The sequence below is a fragment of the Alosa pseudoharengus genome, unplaced genomic scaffold (genome assembly GCF_046254945.1).
Source record: "Alosa pseudoharengus isolate Yale_2024_CS ecotype anadromous, Long Island Sound unplaced genomic scaffold, YU_APseudo_1.1 YU_APseudo_1.1_scf_10, whole genome shotgun sequence".
NCBI classification, from domain to species: Eukaryota; Metazoa; Chordata; class Actinopteri; order Clupeiformes; family Clupeidae; genus Alosa; species Alosa pseudoharengus.
The window spans coordinates 229,411-249,493 of NW_027468565.1; the positions used below are offsets into that span (position 1 = coordinate 229,411).

General features: G+C 40.8%; 1 protein-coding gene across 1 annotated transcript in view; it reads right to left on the bottom strand.

The window, feature by feature from the left end:
- Window positions 1-20,083, bottom strand: part of cep41 (centrosomal protein 41) — an 87,013-nt gene that overhangs the window by 14,716 nt on the left and 52,214 nt on the right. Inside the window, exons 8-9 of the mRNA XM_076302534.1 lie at window positions 6,613-6,782; window positions 6,398-6,465 (exon numbers count right to left, since the gene is read on the bottom strand). Coding sequence (XP_076158649.1) covers window positions 6,398-6,465; window positions 6,613-6,782 — 238 coding nt within the window. The remainder of the gene's footprint in view (window positions 1-6,397; window positions 6,466-6,612; window positions 6,783-20,083) is intronic.

Consider the following 20,083-nt stretch of genomic DNA (forward strand, 5'->3'; position numbering starts at 1 on the left):
ATTCCACTGCACTAATACAATCTTTGACCGTCGGCGCTCCCTGGCCTCTGATGAGAACCAAGCCTACTCTGCCGGCCAATTCCACTCCACAACATCCTGAGCCATGGCGTAGAAGCAAGCATCATGGCAGGCGGTCAGGACGTCACTCAGGCCCAGCCCAACCTCTACGACTGGAAATCCGCTATACCATTCTGATGGATGATAAGGAGTTTCCTCCACTTTATAACAACCCCTTCTCTGCCCTCGCTGAAACTCCCCTGCAGGCCTGCCCCAGGATCCAGTCTCTTCCACGTCACCGTGCCTCTCATCCTGGTCCCTCCACACAGTCGGGCCCCCTCGACCCCCTCTTCTGCCGGACTCAACAACCTCCACCCTAGTCATCGGCAGTTCCATGGTCAGACATCTACATTCCCCTTTCACCTAGCAGTCCCTTCAAGGTTTACTGCTTCCCTGGTGCCAAGGTCCACGACACGACGAGAGATGGTCCAGACTGATCTCCACACCTGGTTGCAAACCCGCCTGTGTCAACAATTTTGACATGAGATATATTTGACACTGATTTGACATACAGTGGGTACTACTTCGAATTGTCCGGCGTCACGCGTGATTCCCACGTGACCTCACGCATGAATCACACGTCTTTTATTTATATTTCCCCAGTGAAGCTGCAATGACCCAAACAACCACCAGATGGCACTTGTGAGCAGGGTTAGGAACGTCGGCTTTTGCCGCTTTGAGTCTATGCGCACCAGTATGCTACAGAGGCCCTAGCTGTGTGTTGTGATTTCGGAAGCAGTAGGCTCAATAACAGTGAAGCTATTTAAATGTATCTTTGTATCCACTTTTGGTTATGCACTTTGTAGACGGTCCCTAGACGTTCGGCTGAAAGCAGAATGCTCAAAGAGGTGCATTTTATTTATCCACATATGTACACGGTGCTTTTGGATAAAAAAACGGGTTGTAGCTTGTTGTCTACCTTACTACGGTTAGATATAGCTGTGTATTATGTAATGAAAACGTTTTGCCTATGATTTATTGAACTGCAAAATGCCAATCTTGCGAATCTGCCAAATTCTGTCTAATGATCTGATGTATGTACCTGCTCTTGGCCTGTTTCTGCTGGCTACTGTCATGGAAATAAGCCGTCATTGATTCAGTGGATTATGGGGAGGGGAGTGGCGGCCTGTTTTTAGCACGTCTGAAGCGCAGAAGTCAGCCTAATATGAGGGGGGATGGTAAGCTCCAGCACTGGGGTTGGTGGCTCCCATGAACAGTTTTTAATTTAGGTATAACGTTATTTGGGTGCACCAGAATTTTTTGAGATGTTTACATTAAGTATTTTTAGCTTGAAACCAAGGCTTTGAACCGGTTCACGTAACGAAAACGAAAACCAGAAACTTTTGATGTTTTGCTAGGAACAGAAATGAAACCAGAAACTTTAAAAAATGTCATGTTCCGGAACAGAACCGCTTATCTAAAATAATGGTAACCAGATAATACCGTTATTTTTTCCGTTCTTTCACAACATTTCTGTGCAATTTGACTTGGTGAGGTTAGCTATGTGATTGATTTTGGTGGATGTAGGAACTACAGCAATGGTTCTGTAATGCTTTGTGGCTTTGTATTGTTTGATGACATAAGAGAAACAAATGCACTGATTGGGCCCTGATCAGGTTTGGTCAATTGAAGTTCTCAATGACAGCTATGTAGCCTGCCCTATTTGTCATGTGCACCAATTGAGCTGTGTTAGAAGTAGGAAAATTATGTAGACTAACAATATAATTTTAAAAGTCCTAATGATCATTTTTTTACTATTATTATTTACTAGGCTATACGCATCCAAAATGACTGCTGTTCGGGTGCGCGTCTGCAATATATTGGGTAAATCCTAGCTTATTAGAGGTGCATTTAACTATGCTCGTATGCTTAGCCTGCGCTTCAGCCCTGCACTTTGTTCACGTGAGTAGTCAGAGATAGTAAGATTGCTGCTCTTTCCTTGTCTCGATCGACAGCTCATTTTTTTAGATATCCCGGGGGAGAAACCCTCGATTAAATAGACCTATGACTTCACACTTCTGGCATAAAAAAAATGTGAGCAGAGCAATACAAGGTGTGGCATGTGAGCGTGTAAACGGATTGAAATGCGGATTGAAATGCGTGTGTCTCACGCATTGGGCGCCCTGTTTATGCCTATAGATATCTTCATATAGCCAATCTATACAAAATATCATAAAATGTTTTTGCATTAGGCTTATAGCCTAGCAGATAATAATAATACCAAATAAATTAAACAAGAAAACTGCATGTGCCTTTCTTTTCTTGGAATTAATGAAATTACTGCGCAAAGTGGAAAGGGAAAAAAAAGTGTGAGATTTTGGCAAATTTGGTTTTACTCATTTTGAGTAGGCCTATACTGTTCGCCAAATGCCATCATCTCTGGTCCCAGCTTGATTAAAAAAAAGTAGGCTCTGATTTAGCCTAGTCTTCTGTACTTCAACGAGGTGATCTTTAGTATCATTCTGTGGGTTTCTCAACCTTTTTCATTACACGGACCGGACAACAGTTGTCATATTTCTGATGGACCGGTAGCAGATCACCTCCCTAATTCATTTCTTTGCGCAACAGCCCACATTATGCGCTCACTCCGGCGAGACATGAGAAATGTATTTAAACAATTTATTTTAAATACGTCATCGCCATAGGCTATTTGATACGATATAAGCTTACTGTTAGGCCTAAAAAAAAAAATCACGATTTATTAGGCTATCCTATCGCTATGCTGTTTTCATGAACATTACAGGAATCGGCTTCGTTCATTGTTTTAAATATCGTTGCTTCTAGGCTACCCACGAGTTTGTCAGGTTCACTTGCGCAGACGCGCATAGGCCTACAGATTGAATGAGCACTCACAGCCTACCACTACTACCTCATGTTATGCCTCTATATTTTTTATTAAGTTTTTAATTCATTTAAAAAATTCTTATTTTTTAAAGTATTTTTTTGGCCTTTTTATGCATTTAATGAGACAGGACAGTGGAGAATGACAGGAAGCGAGTGGGAGAAAGAGTCGGGGTGGGATCCGGAAAGGACCACGGGGAGGGAATCGAACCCGGGTCGCCGGCGTACGGTGCAGGTGCCCCAGCCAGTCGCGCCACGGCCGGGGCCAAGAAGTATGTATTGATCAGGGAAACATTTAGTTTCTTTTTCATTTGGTCCGTGGTTCCATAACACCATTCAGTTGTGCCGCAATTTAACAAACAGAAGCACTGAGCATAATCTAGCCTAAATTGAGGAGCAACGTGTTTTAATTAAAAATATTTATTTCTTTATGAGATTTTCCTTTTTCTCAAAATGAATTTTCTTCCCTTCAAGGTTGTATTTTTCCTATTTTTTTTTTCATTGTGAGATTACAATAAATCACCAACAGATTATTTTTTATACCAGTTTTTAGTCAACTTTAGCAGAGGTGCCCATAATTCTGGAGGGTACGGTACTGTATCTCCTTATCATCTTGTGAATTCTCATGCGCATTTAGGAGAGTTTCAATTGCACAGGAGGGAGGGGGAGCTAGCTCTCTGTTTTGTTTGAACATTAACAGAAGTGACATTACCCAACACCGCTTAGAGCGCCTTTAAAATTCTAAAAAGGCATACAGTTTTAGTCAGCAAACCGTATTAATATTCTACAAAGGAGCAGTGTTGGAAGGTAACACATTATGCCTACTCAGTAGTAAATAACTGCAATATATTACTTTCTCCAGTAAATGGTAGTGTAAGGGATTACAATTTCCCAAACAACAAAAATAAAATATATTGAAGAGGTTCATTAGGCCTACTGTTATACTATTTACACTGTTTGTCTGTAAAGGCCAATAAGGTAAATGTTGTATTGTACCTGACAAGTTTCGGCTACCTTGCCTCTGCAGCCTTCATCAGAGGTGTCACGTGATGTTGGTGTGATGTCGTCTGAGATGTGTTATATGGTGTTTTCCATCCCTCAACAAGAATGAAAGCAACACAGGAAAATCTGAAATCTGCCATTTCAGACCACTGTAAGAGGGAAAACCATCTAATGAACTGGGATGCAGCCAAGGTCATCAGAACGGAAAGCAACAAATTCCATCGGTGGATCAAAGAGGCGGTTGAAATCAGGAAGCGGGCCCCAAAGACTGTAAACCGGGATGAAGGAGCCTACCAACTATCCCACACCTGGGACACAGTCCTGCCCCCGGCTGTATGAAAAACCTCCAGACAGCACAGGGCGCCTGCTTGTTGACATCTTATCATGTATGGTATTATTTCATGATCGCTAAACGTTTGATTGTTTTTAATGTTGTCATCAGTTAACTTCATTCAACTGCGCTTGTATGTAGGCTCTGCCATTCAGTTGTGGATGTTCGTAAATTGCGTTTATGGGTGGAGAAAGGCAAAGAAAGGCGCAGTTTACACTATGGATTGAACGATTGAAAAAATGGGTCTGACAGTGTTCGCAATCTGCGGTTTGTCCATGACGCTGATAACGCTACGTTCGCAAATGTACGTACATCTGGCCCACTGAGAGAAAAGTGGCCGTTAAGAACACAGGTGCAGCAGCTAAATTAGTGATTATGATGTCATTAGTTTGAAGTCACAAACATTTCACCGTTCATTTTCAATGGGAAATTTCACTTTTATGGCAAATATCTCAAAAAGTATAGTTCTCAAAAATTAAAAATGCATAGCTGAAGTGTCCTTTAGGACAACCTTTCTCAAATTTCTGACCTGAGGCCCATGGTAAACAGGTGAGCAAATAGGCGTAAATCACTGATCTGGAGATCTTTATTTAACAGGAAGAACAATTAGGCTATAGCTTTTGTCCATGTTATATTCGAATCTGAGTATACAATACTCAATAGACAGTGTATTATCTAGTCTCAGCTGCGTTTTTATGGAAGATGCAAGAATCAACTTTGTTCAATTAAATGTTGTTACCTCATAACCTTCCAACAGGTTGAAGTGGAGCTTTGCTACCAACATAGCGTGGTTTCAGTTTCTCTCATGCAGACGAGCACACACATGCATTGAATGAAGGCTCATACCATCATTAGTATTTCCTCCTGATTGTGGAAACGTTTTCTTTTTCTGTTGGTCTACGGTTCCTTGATCAATTGCGCAGCAAGTTATCAGAAGAGTGACAGAAGCACCGGGCATAATTTGACTCTGCAGCTCTGTGGACCAGCAGTCTCCTCATTGCAGACCAGTGCCGGACTGAGGCCCATAGCTTGAGAAACGCTGCTTTAGAAGACCTACACAAGGGTGTTTGAACCAAGTTTGTTTGTTAAATGGTTCAAACTGAATTAAATGCACAAATTGGTCGGAAGAATAACTAGAGTGCAATTTCAAGTAATTACCAAAGTATGCAAAATGGTTGGTATGACGTTGCTTGGGTAGTTGCTTGGGTTGTTGCTTGGTAGTTATTCTGATTGTGAAACGGTGAAAAAAAGGCTACACAAATGTAGGCTACAAGCCGCTCAAGGACCTCATAAGTCATGACTGATTGCAGAATGTTCTTGTCTGGATAAATGGATTAATACATTGATATAGATAGATGAGGGATGAGTAGGCTATCAAAGACGCCTTGTATCAGTATTCCTAGTTGAATGGAGGGGTCAAATGAGTAATTAAGTAATTGAGGGTGCAAAAGCAAACTGATGACGGATCAACATCAGAGTTTGACATTGATTCAACGTGTTTAACGTCATTTAAGTATTTCTGGCTTGATAACGTTATTTATTTTAGTCGGAAATCTCTTGACTTGTTGTCTATGTGCCAGATTTGACCTACGTTAGTTAGCAAATGCTACCCAATATTATACAACATTGTAGCAGCAAACTTGGACCTGTCAAAATTATTTTTGCATGCACTGCAATTATACCCTGGAAGAATAATAACAAAAAAAGTAGAAGAAGCCATTGCTTTGCATGCACTGTAGTAATAAAAAGAAGTAGAAGAAGCCACCAGATTACAATACAGTGCATTGCTTAGCATGCACTGTAATAAAAGACGATAATAACAAGAAGCCTAGGAATAACAGTACAGTGTATTTTCATGCAGTGTAATAACTTGTGAAGTTTCAGCCATATCATGGGGAAATGTAAGACTCATTTCCTGTTCATGTGGTGGAATATTAAAATTCATTGTATCGCCATTTTGACACATTCCCTTTCAATGCAGTAAATCCCTTAACGTTTCTCCTTAACTAAGGAAACATTTTAAGGTATTCTGTGCAACACCCTTAAGTAAATCCCTTACATAAGGAGAAATTAAGCCTTAAGGGTCATACTTAAGGGAAAAAACTTAAGGTGCTTTGTGCAACCGGCCACAGGCCCTAAATAGGACACACAATTTTGTAAGGATACATAATTCAGCACTTCCTTGGTGAAAGGGTTCATTGTCCGTGAAAGGGTTGCAATGGGATAACTTAATGCTGTATAAGGAAAAGAAAAGAAGAACAAATCCTAATTGAATCAATACAGACAATGAAAGTACTCATATTTCTAAATACAATTCAACCAAGACAAATAAGCCAGATATACCAACAATAAGTATTCATGGAAAACTAAAAATATCTTACCACTGATGATATGACACTGGTCATATAAGTCTCGTTCACGTACATCTAATAATAGGTATGGACAATCAGGGTAAGGCTTCTCTTCAACATTGGAACTGGACCCAGGCATCAGATCAACAGTGTTGGGTTCAGTTCTATAAAGATCCAGTTCTCCAACACCACTGATCACACTGTGAAAGAAGAAAATCAAACTCTTTAATCAGACTCTACTCATGTACATGGGAACTCACGGACATGCATCCAGAGTGTAGCGCTGTAGCTGCCTGGCCGAATTAGCTGCTGGTTGTAGCAACTCGAGCTAGGTAAAATAAATTGTTTTCGGGTTTTTTCGTACCGACAGTACTCGGTGACCTCAAGAAATGGATATCTATGTGAAAACTCGCCAGGATTGGTGCTCCAGGTGACATTTTTCTAAAAGGTATTAACTTCATTTTAAGAAAAACTCTGGTATAAATAGATCAGGCTCAGTATAACATAATTATAGACTCTTAAATGTTAGCTTGAATTGATTTATTTAATTAAAGTATGCAAGATGAATTACTGTGTATGTCATTAGCAATGTCAAATGTTATGTAAAAAAGACACACAAAACTATTTATTTGAACAATTAGTTTTAATCAGGCTTTGCCACAAAGTTAAAAAGTGCATTCCATGTAAACATCACAGTCTCCTAGAGCTCAATCACTGTGCATAATGGCATGACTGTGACCTTTTCTTTGGTCTTGCTTAAATGCACAGTGGATGTGTTAACCACACAACTCCCAGCAATGCGCTCAACAGGCAGAAATTATGCTGGGTATGACATGTCTGTTCCCTGCAAGCTCCAATAATGTAACCCGACTTTCAGATTTCTCCTTCACACCAACACAAGGAGAATTTCAGAGTATATACAGCGGGGAAAATAAGTATTGAACACGTCAACATACTTCCAATGAGGCTACTTGCATGAAATTTTCACCAGACACTAGTATTAACTTAGAAAAGTCCATAGGTAGAGTTATGTGTAATAAAGTGGAATGACACAGGAAAAAAGTATTGAACACGCCTGCTGAAATGTCTTAAATACTTTGTGGAAAAGCCTTTATTCGTAATGACAGCTTCAAGGCATTTCCTGTATGATGAAACTAACCAGTTACAGTATTCTGGTGTGATTTTGGCCCATTCTTTTCAACAGATAGTCCTTTAATATTGAAGATTCCAGGGGTCCCTCTTGTGAATCCTGATCTTTAGTTTACTTCTAAAACTGTTCAATTGGATTGAAGTCAGGGCCTTGATTTCCTTTCTCTGAAACCAATTGAGAGTTTCCTTTGCTGAATGGTTTGGATCATTGTCCTGCTGGAAGGTCTAGCCATGTCTCATCCTCATCATCCTGGTGGATGGTCAAGATTCTCCCGGAACAAAATGACTCAATTCATCATTCCTTCAACTGTATGAAGTCTGCTAGTACCATGAGATGAAAAACAGCCCATACCATGATGCCACCACCTCCAAACCTCACTGTTGGTAGGGTATTTTTAGAATGATGCACAGTGCCATTTCTCCTCCAAATATGGTGTGTAGTATGACATCCAAAAAGTTCAATTTTGCTCTCGCCTGACCAGAATACATTCTCTCAGTATTTCATAGGATTGTCCAAATGTTTTGTAGCAAACTTTCAACGAGCTTTGACATGTTTTTCTTCAGCAATAGAGTCATGCGGGATGAGTGTGCATAGAGGCCATGGCGGTGGAGTGCATTACCTATGATTTTCTCTGTAACAACTGCACCAAGTCTTTTTGGAGCTTTCTCCGAGTGGTCCTTGGCTCTTGGGCTACTCTTCTGACTATCCTTCTGACTTCCTGGTCAGAAATCTTGCAAGGAGATCCTGTGCATGGCCAGTGATGATGCAGTGATGTTCCTTCCACTTGCAGATAATGGCTCCAATACTGCTTGCTGGATGCTTCGGAAGTTTTGATGTGCATCTGTAACCAGTTCCATTGATATGTTTTGCAACAATAAGGTTGCAAAGGTCTTGGGAGAGCTCTTTGGTTTTACCCATTATGAAATGCTTCTTGTTTTCTGTGGAGCCAACTAACCCAGATGGCCTTTGCTCCCTCACTGCATGCCTAACCTCCATTAATCAGTGGATGAGCAAACATTTTCTGAAACTAAATGATGACAAAACAGAGGTACTTTTGGTGGGACCAAAACTAAAGCGAGATATTGTTCTTAGTAATCTGGGGAACTTGGCACACCAGGTCAAACCAAAAGTAACAAGCCTCGGTGTCATCTTAGATGCAGAGTTAAGTTTTAAGCCCCATATCAGTAAAGTTACTCAAACAGCCTATTTCCACTTGAGAAACATTGCCAAAGTGCGGCCCTTTTTAACTCAACAAGATGCAGAAAAACTAATTCACGCCTTTATCACTAGCAGGTTAGACTACTGCAATGCTCTTTTCACTGGTCTTCCCAAAAAACATCTAAAGAAATTGGCACTCATACAGAACTCTGCGGCTAGACTTTTAACTAAGACTAAGAAGAGAGAACACATCACCCCTGTGTTGGCTGAACTGCACTGGCTCCCTATTTCCTATAAAATTGATTTTAAGGTTATGTTAATTACTTACAAAGCTCTGAATGGCACAGCACCTTCATATATCTCTGAGCTTTTAATATCTTATCAACCACAAAGGAAACTTAGATCATCCAATTCTAATCTTTTAATCGTACCCAAAGTGGAGAAGCTGCTTTTATCCATTATGCCCCCAAACTATGGAACACCCTGCCTCTGTACATCAAGCAGGCGAGTTCAGTAAATATTTTTTTAAAAGATCTGAATACATACCTGTACAGGAAAGCTTTTAGTTAACTCGTCTTATCCTGTAGACTACTTTTTCAGATTATTCTACATCTGCTGCTATTGGAGGGCGCAGCCAGCCAGAAGCAGATGGGCTCCCCCTATTAAGTCAGGTTCTGCTCAAGGTTTCTTCCTGGAATATGGGAGTTTTTCCTTGCCACAGTTGCCATATGGCGTGCTTGTGGGGGGTAAGAGGGTTAAGGCTGCCAGTCTTATGACATGTCATTTTCTATATTTTTGATATGTTGCTGAGTGGATCATAAACGGCCCCAGCAATGAAGAAATGTGATTGATAATGACTGACTGACTATTATTTTGTTACATGCTTCAAATGTAAAGCACTTTGAGCTGCATTCTGTGTATGAAAGGTGCTATACAAATAAAGCTTATTATTATTATATTACAAATAAAGCTTATTATTGTTTGACACCTTGGTAAGAAAAAACCTTTTTATAGCCCACCAGTATGTATTAACCCAGCTTATATCAATTTGCACAGATAGGAGGGATAATTTATCTAACTACTTATAGATTCCAGTTTGTTCCTTGTCATTTCTTGCCTTTGTGTACTGCTTTTTCTTAGTGTGTTCAATATTTTTTCCCTGTGCCATTCCACTTTTTTACTCATAACTCTACTTTTAGACATTAATGTTTGGATTTTTATATATGTGTGGATTACCTAAGTTAATACTAATGTCCGGTGAAGATTTCATGCGAATAGCCTCACTGGAAGTATACTTACTGAAAAAAATATTGACGTGTTCAATACTTATTTTCCCCGCTGTAAAAGATTGTCTTTATCACTACTTTAATTCAATAAAAATATGCAGTTCAATAAATACGTATAAAATACATATTTTCCCAGGTAGTAGGCTGTTTACACAGTCCAAAACAGTCTCAGTCCATACACCACAGTGTCCATTTGCAGAGAGAACACTTCAATAAGCGTAAGTCCAACCAGCACCGGTAAATTGAAACAGAAAGGCTACAGTTTGGTTACTTTTTTGGTCACTTTACCTGGATGTAAGAATGTGGTTCATCAGCAACGCATCCACAATTGTCGGCGTTCATTCCTTCTAGAGGAGGGGACCTTGAAACGAGCACTTCCCTTTGCTTGGAGGAATGGTGAGCGTTGGATCATCTATTCCCAAGCGAGCGGTTACTTCAGGCCGGGCCAGGGATATCAGCCATCGGAAAATCAGTGTTGCGGTAGCCAATCAGCCGTAACCCTACAAGGGTTCACTTGGAGACAAATTATAGGCGCTACGAACCGGAGCAAGGGTAAGATTTAAAGAATGCTTTCATTCTGCTGTAGGATATAAGTAAATAGATACGTTAAGATAGGCCTACCGATCTTAACCATACATTTTGTTTTCACAGACTAACCTCGCCTCATAACGAAGCCGACCTCCTATTTGCTCGGATTTGCAGTGCATCGCGCAACACTAATTGTCTTAACTGATTGTCTTTAGGCTACAGCTGCTGGAAGCAAGACAGAGTGAGCTAGCTGAGGAAGAGGCGGACCTTTGGAAGTGCGCCACCATAGACCTGATATCTGATGAGAAAGACGGCATTGTTGGAGGGGTGTCTGGATGGATTGTAGCCTACAACCTCCGCCCTTTAGCAGCCAGGAGCTCACCAAGCTCTGTGCCACGCTGCAGTCAAGATTAGAGGCGACTCCGAAGTAGCTACAGGGCAACGCACCACAGACGTCTGAAAAACGGACCGAATTCAGACAGAATGTCGCCAGTTACCTACTGGGCTACTCCGAGGCAGCAAACAGCCACTTCACGGTGCTGTAGGATTTTGGGCTTCTTGTGAGCTTCCCATTTGTTGTGTGGGCAGATCGCTGTGTACTAATAAAGCTTTTTCTTTGAATAAACATGTTCCTGGCAAATTTTCCTTTCCTCAATAAATTCATTCATGTCCTTGATGGAAATATTACTGTAGTACCCTACATAGGATAACAATTACATGAATATACAACACAATAGCATATCATATAGGGTTAGGGCAGCCGTGGCCTACTGGTTAGCGCTTCAGACTTGTAACCGGAGGGTTGCTGGTTCGAACCCCGACCAGAAGGAATGGCTGAAGTGCCCTTGAGCAAGGCACCTAACCCCTCACTGCTTCCCGAGCGCCACTGTTGTAGCAGGCAGCTCACTGCGCCAGGATTAGTGTGTGCTTCACCTCACTGTGTGTTCACTGTGTGCTGAGTGTGTTTCACTAATTAACGGATTGGGATAAATGCAGAGCCAAATTTCCCTCACTGGATCAAAGAGTATATATACTTACTATAGTATACTTACTTATACATTAATAATGACCAGGCTTGGAATTTCACCATTCTGGGGGCAAGGCCACTTGGCCTTCAGTTGGGGATATTTGGTCGGGGGCACAAAGGCCACATGTCAGGGCACCAAGGCCAAAGTTAACTATACAGTAGTAGGCTATAAAAATGATCAGAGATCAGTTGTATTTAGCCTATTCACTGCAGTAGACCTGCATCACTGTATGAAACATTACAAAAACATGAAATGAAAACATGACATATTACAAAGAACTGTAAATCTGACTATCTAATATTTACAGATATCTAGGCTATATATAACATTTATTTTATATTTGGCCTGTTATGAAATCATGTATTGAACAATTTAAGCACAGCTCAGCTTTAAGAAACTCAAATAGCCTAGATGCATGCTTAGCATTTTGTGATCATTAAGGCTACTTTCACAAACTCTTAGTCAGCCGTCCTCTGATTTACCAATATCTAGGCGATATTTGTAACATTTATTTTGTATTTGGTCCGTTATGAAATCATGTGGAACAATTTAAACACATTGTAAAACTTAAAGCCCAAATTTGGAGACATCCATGTATGTCGAACTTTACTGCAAACTGGATTACTCTGGAACGGCTAACTGTACAGGGGACTGCTTTACACCTTTGTGTTCGGTAAGGTCTCCTGTTTATTCTGATATATGGTTTGTCTTAAAAGAAGGGTTCGTAAAGTATTCCACCGAGATGAATGGGTAGGGAGATTATGGGACGCAAAACCTTCAGTAGAATGTATGATTAAATTGAATCATATTATTTACTTTTCTCGCGAACCGTTCAACACAGCAATTATTGGCTAACATCGTTTAAAAGCTGAGAAAAAGCTCTTTCATGTGATACTTGTGATGTCTGTGTGATGAATAGGCTACTTCGCGAGTAGTTCAACTGAGAATGGGTGAATTTGGACGCAATTTCTTTCTTGCGCTGTCACTTTCTCCACTGCGTAAAAGACTAAATAAATTTGCGCTGTGAATGCTAAGATTATTTTGACAGGCCACAGGCTAAATAAAAATCGCTATTAGTAGGACGCAAAGCAGAATATTGAAAGAAGGGGGCACCAAGGCCACCGTGGCCTGTAAACCTCTGATTTTCAAAGGGGCCTCACGGCCAACGCAAGGGGTGAAATTCCTACCCTGATAATGACCCAGGGTGACCAATAGTGACAGATCTGCCAACCAGTGATTTTTCTTGTTTAAAAGTAATGATTTCATCCAATACTGGGCCTGGCCAGGTGCGATTTCGCTGTCATTCATATGCTAAGTAATTAGAGCCATTAGTACTCCGCAAGCTCTCCGCTATACGCCAGAGTTTGTTTCCGACAATATGTGGCACAGACAAACGCGACGTTCACAGGCTGTAAATTATCGTTAACTGCCGAAAATTAGGGAGATTTCCGGGCATTTACAGGGACGAAAAACTACTAATTTTTTTTACTAAACTGTCACTTCATTACGTAAACAGCGCTCATCACTGTCCGTCCCGCCCCCTCTACAACGCCAATTGCGTGCCCACAGCTGAACCACAAGCCAACCTGCGACATTAAAAAGAAAAAGACAGTTTAGCGATCATACATGATACTAAGACATTAGTACATCTGGCCCTCAGTACTTGATAGAATTTTAAAACACCCTTGACACTGGAACGACCCTGTGTTCCCTGTCCCTCCTTTGTTTACCTCCTGTGCTCCTGTGTTTACTTCCTGTCCCTGTGTTTTAGTTCCTGTTAGTTCCTGTCAGCCTTTGTTTGTCTTGCCATGTCTCAGTTCCCTGTGTCTCCGCCCCTCACCTGTTCCTCATTATTAGTCTGCTAGTTTAATTATGATTTCCAGCCCTGTGTTCACCTGTCTCTTGTTTCTTGTCCACTTGTGCCTTGTTAGCCTTGTTTAACCCCTGTGTATTTAAACCCTCTGTCTCCCCTCAGTCCCCTGTCGGTCATTGATGTTGTTTCGTGGTTGTGGTGTGCTTTCGCATTAAACAGGGTTCCTACACATTTTCCATTTCAAAATTCCATACTTTTTCCATACTCAAATTTCCAAACTTCTCTGTAGATTTTTCTGACCATATTCTCGACATTGCGGCCACTTCTGGTTTGGGATAACTCGGTGAAAACAAAGGTTATGTACAACTGAAGTGAATTAAAAAATTACACTTAATATTCGTCCATTTAGCTGGGCCATTTTTAGTTGTATCTTAGTTGTAGCATAGATGTATCTTGACGATGGGGACTGACAGTTAAGCTACACAACAGTAGGAATGGTTCATTATGACCTGAGTGAAGTAATTAGTACTGCAAATAAAATAGTCTGGAAACACAAACATTTCTCCATACCCTTGTTTCTTTTTTCCATACTTATCCAGACCTGGAAATTACTAAAATCAAATTCCATACTTTTCCAGGTTTTCCATACTGCGTAGGAACCCTGATTAAAGAGTCCTATTTTCAAGTTTAAGTGTGCCTCGTTCTCGACTTGCCCTGCGCCTCGGTCCAGCTCTCCATACTGCAACCCTTACAGAATGACCGAACAAAACAAGGACCCAGCAGGCAAGTACATTGCTCATTTCTGTGATGGTTTTGGGAAGTCAGCCTTTTGGGGAACCCGGCTCGCAATAAGAAGGTTCCCCAGTGCCTTGGAGGACAACTGGGCCTCCGACGAGGACGACTGGGCCTCTAGGGAGGAATGGCCGGGTCCCTCTCCCATCCCAGCTCCAATCCCATCCCCTCGATGTCCTCCAGTCCCGGCTCCTAGCCTCACTCCAGTGCCGGCTCCTCGTCTCGCTCCTGTGGCAACTCCCTGCGACTTCTGGGCCCTTCCTATTCCTGACCTCCCTGCTCCCATGACTCCAGTCCCCGTTCCTGCTCCAGTCCCCGCTCCAGGCTCCATGCAACCCTGACAGGAACAGTGCTTGGCGAGATTCAATGACGTAATGTACTTGAAAAAGCAGCTTTGAAGGATCCGTCATTGACTTTGAGAAACAGCATAAATATGGAGTCTTGGCTGAGCATGTTCCTTTGATCTAAAAAGTCCTCCAGTTATGTTTTGTAGATTTATTTTAACAATGACACATGCACAGGTATCTATAGCCTACAACTAAAGAAGCTGCTGAAGCCCTATGGCGAGAACAAACGATCTACCACCACCAATCTACCACAGCGGATCTAGCACCACATGCGCTGATGTTCTTCTTGCTTAGATAATAGCTGAAACTAGTTTAGTTAGTTTAGTAGCTGGTGTGTCATATTGTAAAAAGCTTCTTAGTAATCTTGGAAACCTGGTACACCATCTTAGATACAGAGATAAGCTTCAAGCCCCATATCAGCAAAGTTACAGAGACAGCTTATATCCACCTGAGCTTATTTCCGCCTCCGGCCTTCTTTAACACAACAAGATGCAGAGAAATGAATCCATATCACTAGCAGTACTGGTCTCCCAAAAAGCGTATAAAGAAATTGGAATTTATAAGGAAACTCCGCTGCTAGACTTTTAACTAAGACCAAAAAGAGGGTGCACATCACCCCTGAGTTAGCTGGACTGCACTGGCTCCCTGTTTCCTATATAATTGATTTTAAGGTTCTGTTAATTACTTACAAAGCTCTAAATGGCATAGCACCTTCATACATCTCTGAGCTTTTAATATCATATCAACCACAAAGGAACCTTAGATTTTCCAATGCTCATCTTTTAATTGTGCCCAAAGTGTTCCACAAGCAAAGTGGAGAAGCTATTTTTATCCATTATGCACCAAAGTTATGGGACATCCTGCCTCTGTACATTAAACAGGCACATTCTGTAAACATCTTTAAAAAAAGACCTGAAAACATACTTGTATACGAGAGCTTTTAGTTCACACTTTTATCTTGTACCTATTTCTTCAATTTTTTTTACATTCTACTGCTGCTATTTACAGGGTCTTCTCACTGCATTAATTGTATTGTACATGTATGTGTTGTTGTATCTATCTCCTTACCGTCTTGTGAATTCTCAGTTTTACTTAATTCTAAATCTCTGATGTTTTATTTATGGATTTGTTTGTTTGTATTTGGTCTTTTTCCTAGAGCATGGCACTCTCTTCTGTGTCCAACAATCAAAGTGAGGTCCTCCATTATATCATTTGCATCATCTCTCAAAGAAAAAATGTAGGAGATTCTTTGTTCTCACCACAAGCCAAGAACTTTACCCATTGCTTACAGTGGGCATCGCTTTCAAATGGCCACTTCAGTCGCGCATTACGAGGCGTGAAGCTGCGTGAAGCTTTAGTACCACTTTCAGCCACTGAGCGTCGCTCTGCCACTGTACATCGCTCTGTCGGCCTGACTGCCGCCCCTTCTGAAAAAGCAGGAGGCTACCAAACATAATTGTTACTTAGAGGAATCCCAGTCTACGAATTCAATAACAAAATAAATCATGCATAATTAAACATTACCTCGATTAAGGCTACTTGGGTATGGCTTAAGGCTTGACTACACGGTGGTAGCGAAAATCGAAATCTGCTATGTTATTGTCAGTGTTGAGAGCAATGCAACTACGCAAATCAAAACAGTGTCTTAATTTGCCCTACTTCTTGACTGCAATGTAGTCAATTGACTGCTTGACATGTCATTTTTATTTTTCTGTAGGCCTACAATAAACAAATACATCTGCTTTATGCCGCAGAATTACATTCATATTTGGCTGACTGCAGACGCGCCACTTCCCCTCCAGATATTCCAAGATTAAGATAGTAGTATGCTTTTTGTATAGGCCATCATAAAAATTCGTTAAAACTAATAGCTATTTGCAATTTGACAAAACACTGGTCCTCATTTTGCAAATGCGAGGACGATATGAGCCTGTTGCATTTAGTTAGATGTCCGAGTCACGCATGTTTGAAAACCACTGGCTCGTAATCACAATAATTTAACACACAACCAGTGATGGGCAGTAACGCGTTAGAAGTAACGCGTTACTGTAATCCAATTACTTTTTTCAAGTAACGAGTAAAGTAAGGGATTACAATTGCAAAAACAGTAATTAGATTACTTTACTTTCCTGCAAGCAGCCTGCGTTACTGCGTTACTAAACCGTGATTTTGCCATAGACAGTAAAAGAATTTGAGATTTTGCCATATGGATTTTGTGAGACTAACTCGTGACAATGATGTAGGCTATAGCTGCGTGATATAGATGTAAACAACAGACACATGTGTGCAAGACATGGAGTGCGGGAGAGAGCGCGAACATGGAGCATTTAATTCATTGCAGTTCAGACATTATGAAAAAAACATTAACGCTGTACACTCTTCATGGGAAGAAACATGTTGTCTACAGCGAAAAATTCCACCTCAAATCTGAGCAAGCACCTAGCAAGCCGGCACAGAAATGTGAAACTCATTGAGACACCCCCAGATCCCGAAATGAAGGCTGCAGCAACAGGTCAAAATAGAGGACGTCGCGGGTTCCCTGTAGCCTACTGGACCGTTATAACAGGAGCCAGGGCATTATAATATTCTGGCTGCATTCACTGTGATTTGGAAAATGGGCAAAAATATAATGTGGTCTTTGCCTTTTTGTAATGGGGCTGGTGAGTGTTGAAGTCTTCAATAATTCGTTTCCCTTAAACCAGCGTTTCTCTACTGGTTCGCGGAGACATGCCAGGTGGGGCGCGAAAAACAGGAATTTTTTTTAATTTTTTTTTTTATCTGTAGCCTAGGCCCAGGTAGCACCCGATGAGCAATGGACGCATGTGTTATTCATAGGGAAGCGCTCGTGTCAAGGCAGCGTGAGCGCATGTTTGAATCTGCAAGCACGTTCACTAATGAACATTTCTTGAAGCTGGCCTATCTTTGCGATATATTTGGAAAGCTCAATGAGTTAAATATCCAGTTACAAGGCAAAGACAAGCACCTACCTCACCTAGCAGATAAGATTACTGCATTCACCAAAAAACTTGAGGTATGGGACAGGCGCCTCGATCGCAACAGTATGCCTTTGAGAATCTGAGTGAAATCGCTGAAACGTCTGCTTCGGGAGCCACTCTTGTGATCCCATGTATTAAACAGTAGGCCTACATCACATCCCTGCAAAGTTTATTTCAAAAATATTTCCCAACCAGCAGTGCTCAGTATGACTGGATTATGGATCCATTTAATGCAGCATGTTGGTATTTCATTGAATATATTGTACAATGCTGTAAAATATGGCTTATGCTTCCTAATATGTTGCTGGAAAACAGAAATATATGTGTTTAATTTACAATGGCACATTATGTATTTATTTATTATTATATCTGCAGCACCAGCTGATTTTAACTCTGCTGAAGAGGATATATTTAGAACTTGTCATTATTTCAATACATTTGACAATTTTAAGCTTGACCTACCACTTTCTTAGAGCAACGAGGGACAGGTAGGGCTCAAAAAGGCCCCCTTGATCAAAGTGGGGAATGAAAGAAAAAGTTTGAGAACCACTGCCTTAAACTAAGCATTTACATGAAGCACAGTAGCCTATGCCGATTGAAACACATTCCACTCAGATAGGTGCTACCAGGCTCATATAGGCTCACTTTTAATTGCAAACAGAAAATGTCTAGCTAGCTGTTTATACCAACTTAATATCATGACTATTGCTAATATAGTGCCAAATGTGGAGTTTGTGGACTAGCCATAGGCTTATATTTGAATGGAGCTGATCATTATGAGAGTTGTATAGATGCTCTTAAAGTGACAGTGCACCATTTATAAATGAGTTAAACTGCATCAAATTAGTAGTATTTCTTAAGAAATATTTTAAACTAACAGTTCTGCTTTGGGCACCAAAATAGCCAGCAGCGGCACTGCACACACACAGTTCAAACACATACTCTTCTTGACATTAGAACAGCCTAAATGTGGCATGCAACATCATTTTCTGTTTTGGTAAATGCATTACTCCTCTCTGCACTGCAACTGTTAAAAGATGTAAATGTTAATAGAGACTTTGGTTTTAATATTTGTTTTGCTGTATTTTATTTACATCTATTCGAATGAAGGAGTATACACACCAAAAAGTTAAGATTGAAACTAATAAAAGCAAGTTTTAAAAAAGCGTATTCAGGTTGTGTATAGCTAGTGTGTTTTTGTAAAGTAACTAAGTAAAGTAAATAGTAAAGTAACTAATTACTTTTGAAAATAAGTAATCAGTAAAGTAACTAGATTACTTTCTTGGATAAGTAATCAGTAATCAGTAACTAATTACTTTTTCCAAGTAACTTGACCAACACTGCACACGACAGTTGGATAGCCTACTTCATCATGTCCCCATGCCTACATTTTTGTGAGTAGCATAGAGATCGTTAAAAACAATAAAGTAGCCTATGTCTCTCCGTTTGGGACATCGAAAACTTATATTTTCAATAGGGTAGACTACCGTCGGAGATGCTGACTGGCAAAGGCCTCGGGATAACACGTTATCTCCACTATCATCAGTCATGCCCCTTGATCAAAGTGGGGAATTAAATAAAAGTTTGAGAACCACTGGCTTAACAAGTTTCCTGCAGTCCAGAGCAATATTCTGATGATCGGCGATGATATCGGCAAATGTTTGTTTTCCAAAGTAAGAATTTCACTTGACCATGCACCTTCGACAATGAATAGCTCTGTTACTGTTAAACGTAGGCCTAACTGGTATCATTACAAACATTATTCTGTGTCCTAAAACTGGCATATTTTATGGCATTGTGTCATGTAAATTCGTTGCAAAATCTAGAGAAATGTGTGAGGTGGTCAGCGGGGGACAATTGAGACACACATTGGATTGTGTTATTACTTGAACATTCCACACATATCCACAGCTGTGGCAGGCCTATCAGGGGCAGGAGGATTACTGTTAGCGCAGGCTTTATATAAAATTCTTCAACAGAAGGCCTCGGATGCAGGCTTGCCCTGTGGTTTGCGCAGCCTACAGTAAATAACAGACCCGCCACAATGTGCGGTATGATGCTTTTTTACGAGCAAGATGTTTTTGGTGCCCTACGCACACTGCATGTTCTTAAATAACAATGATCATCAGTAATATTCGACCATTATTTTGTGTAAATGGGCAAGCGTGACCACCTTGATTGGCTGATGATTGTAACGCGGGCATGATTCCAAACACCTCCCTTACGATGATGAGTGACAGGTCTCAGAATTCGTGCGCTACACAAGGACGAAAGATGATGAATAACTGGGGCCGTAGGCTATTCACAAAGGCTTTTATCTTACCACTAGGAGTAGGCTACTCCTAAATCGCACTAAAAGATTTTAGCTTGGAGTTTTCTCTTAAAAGTTATTCACAAAGCCTT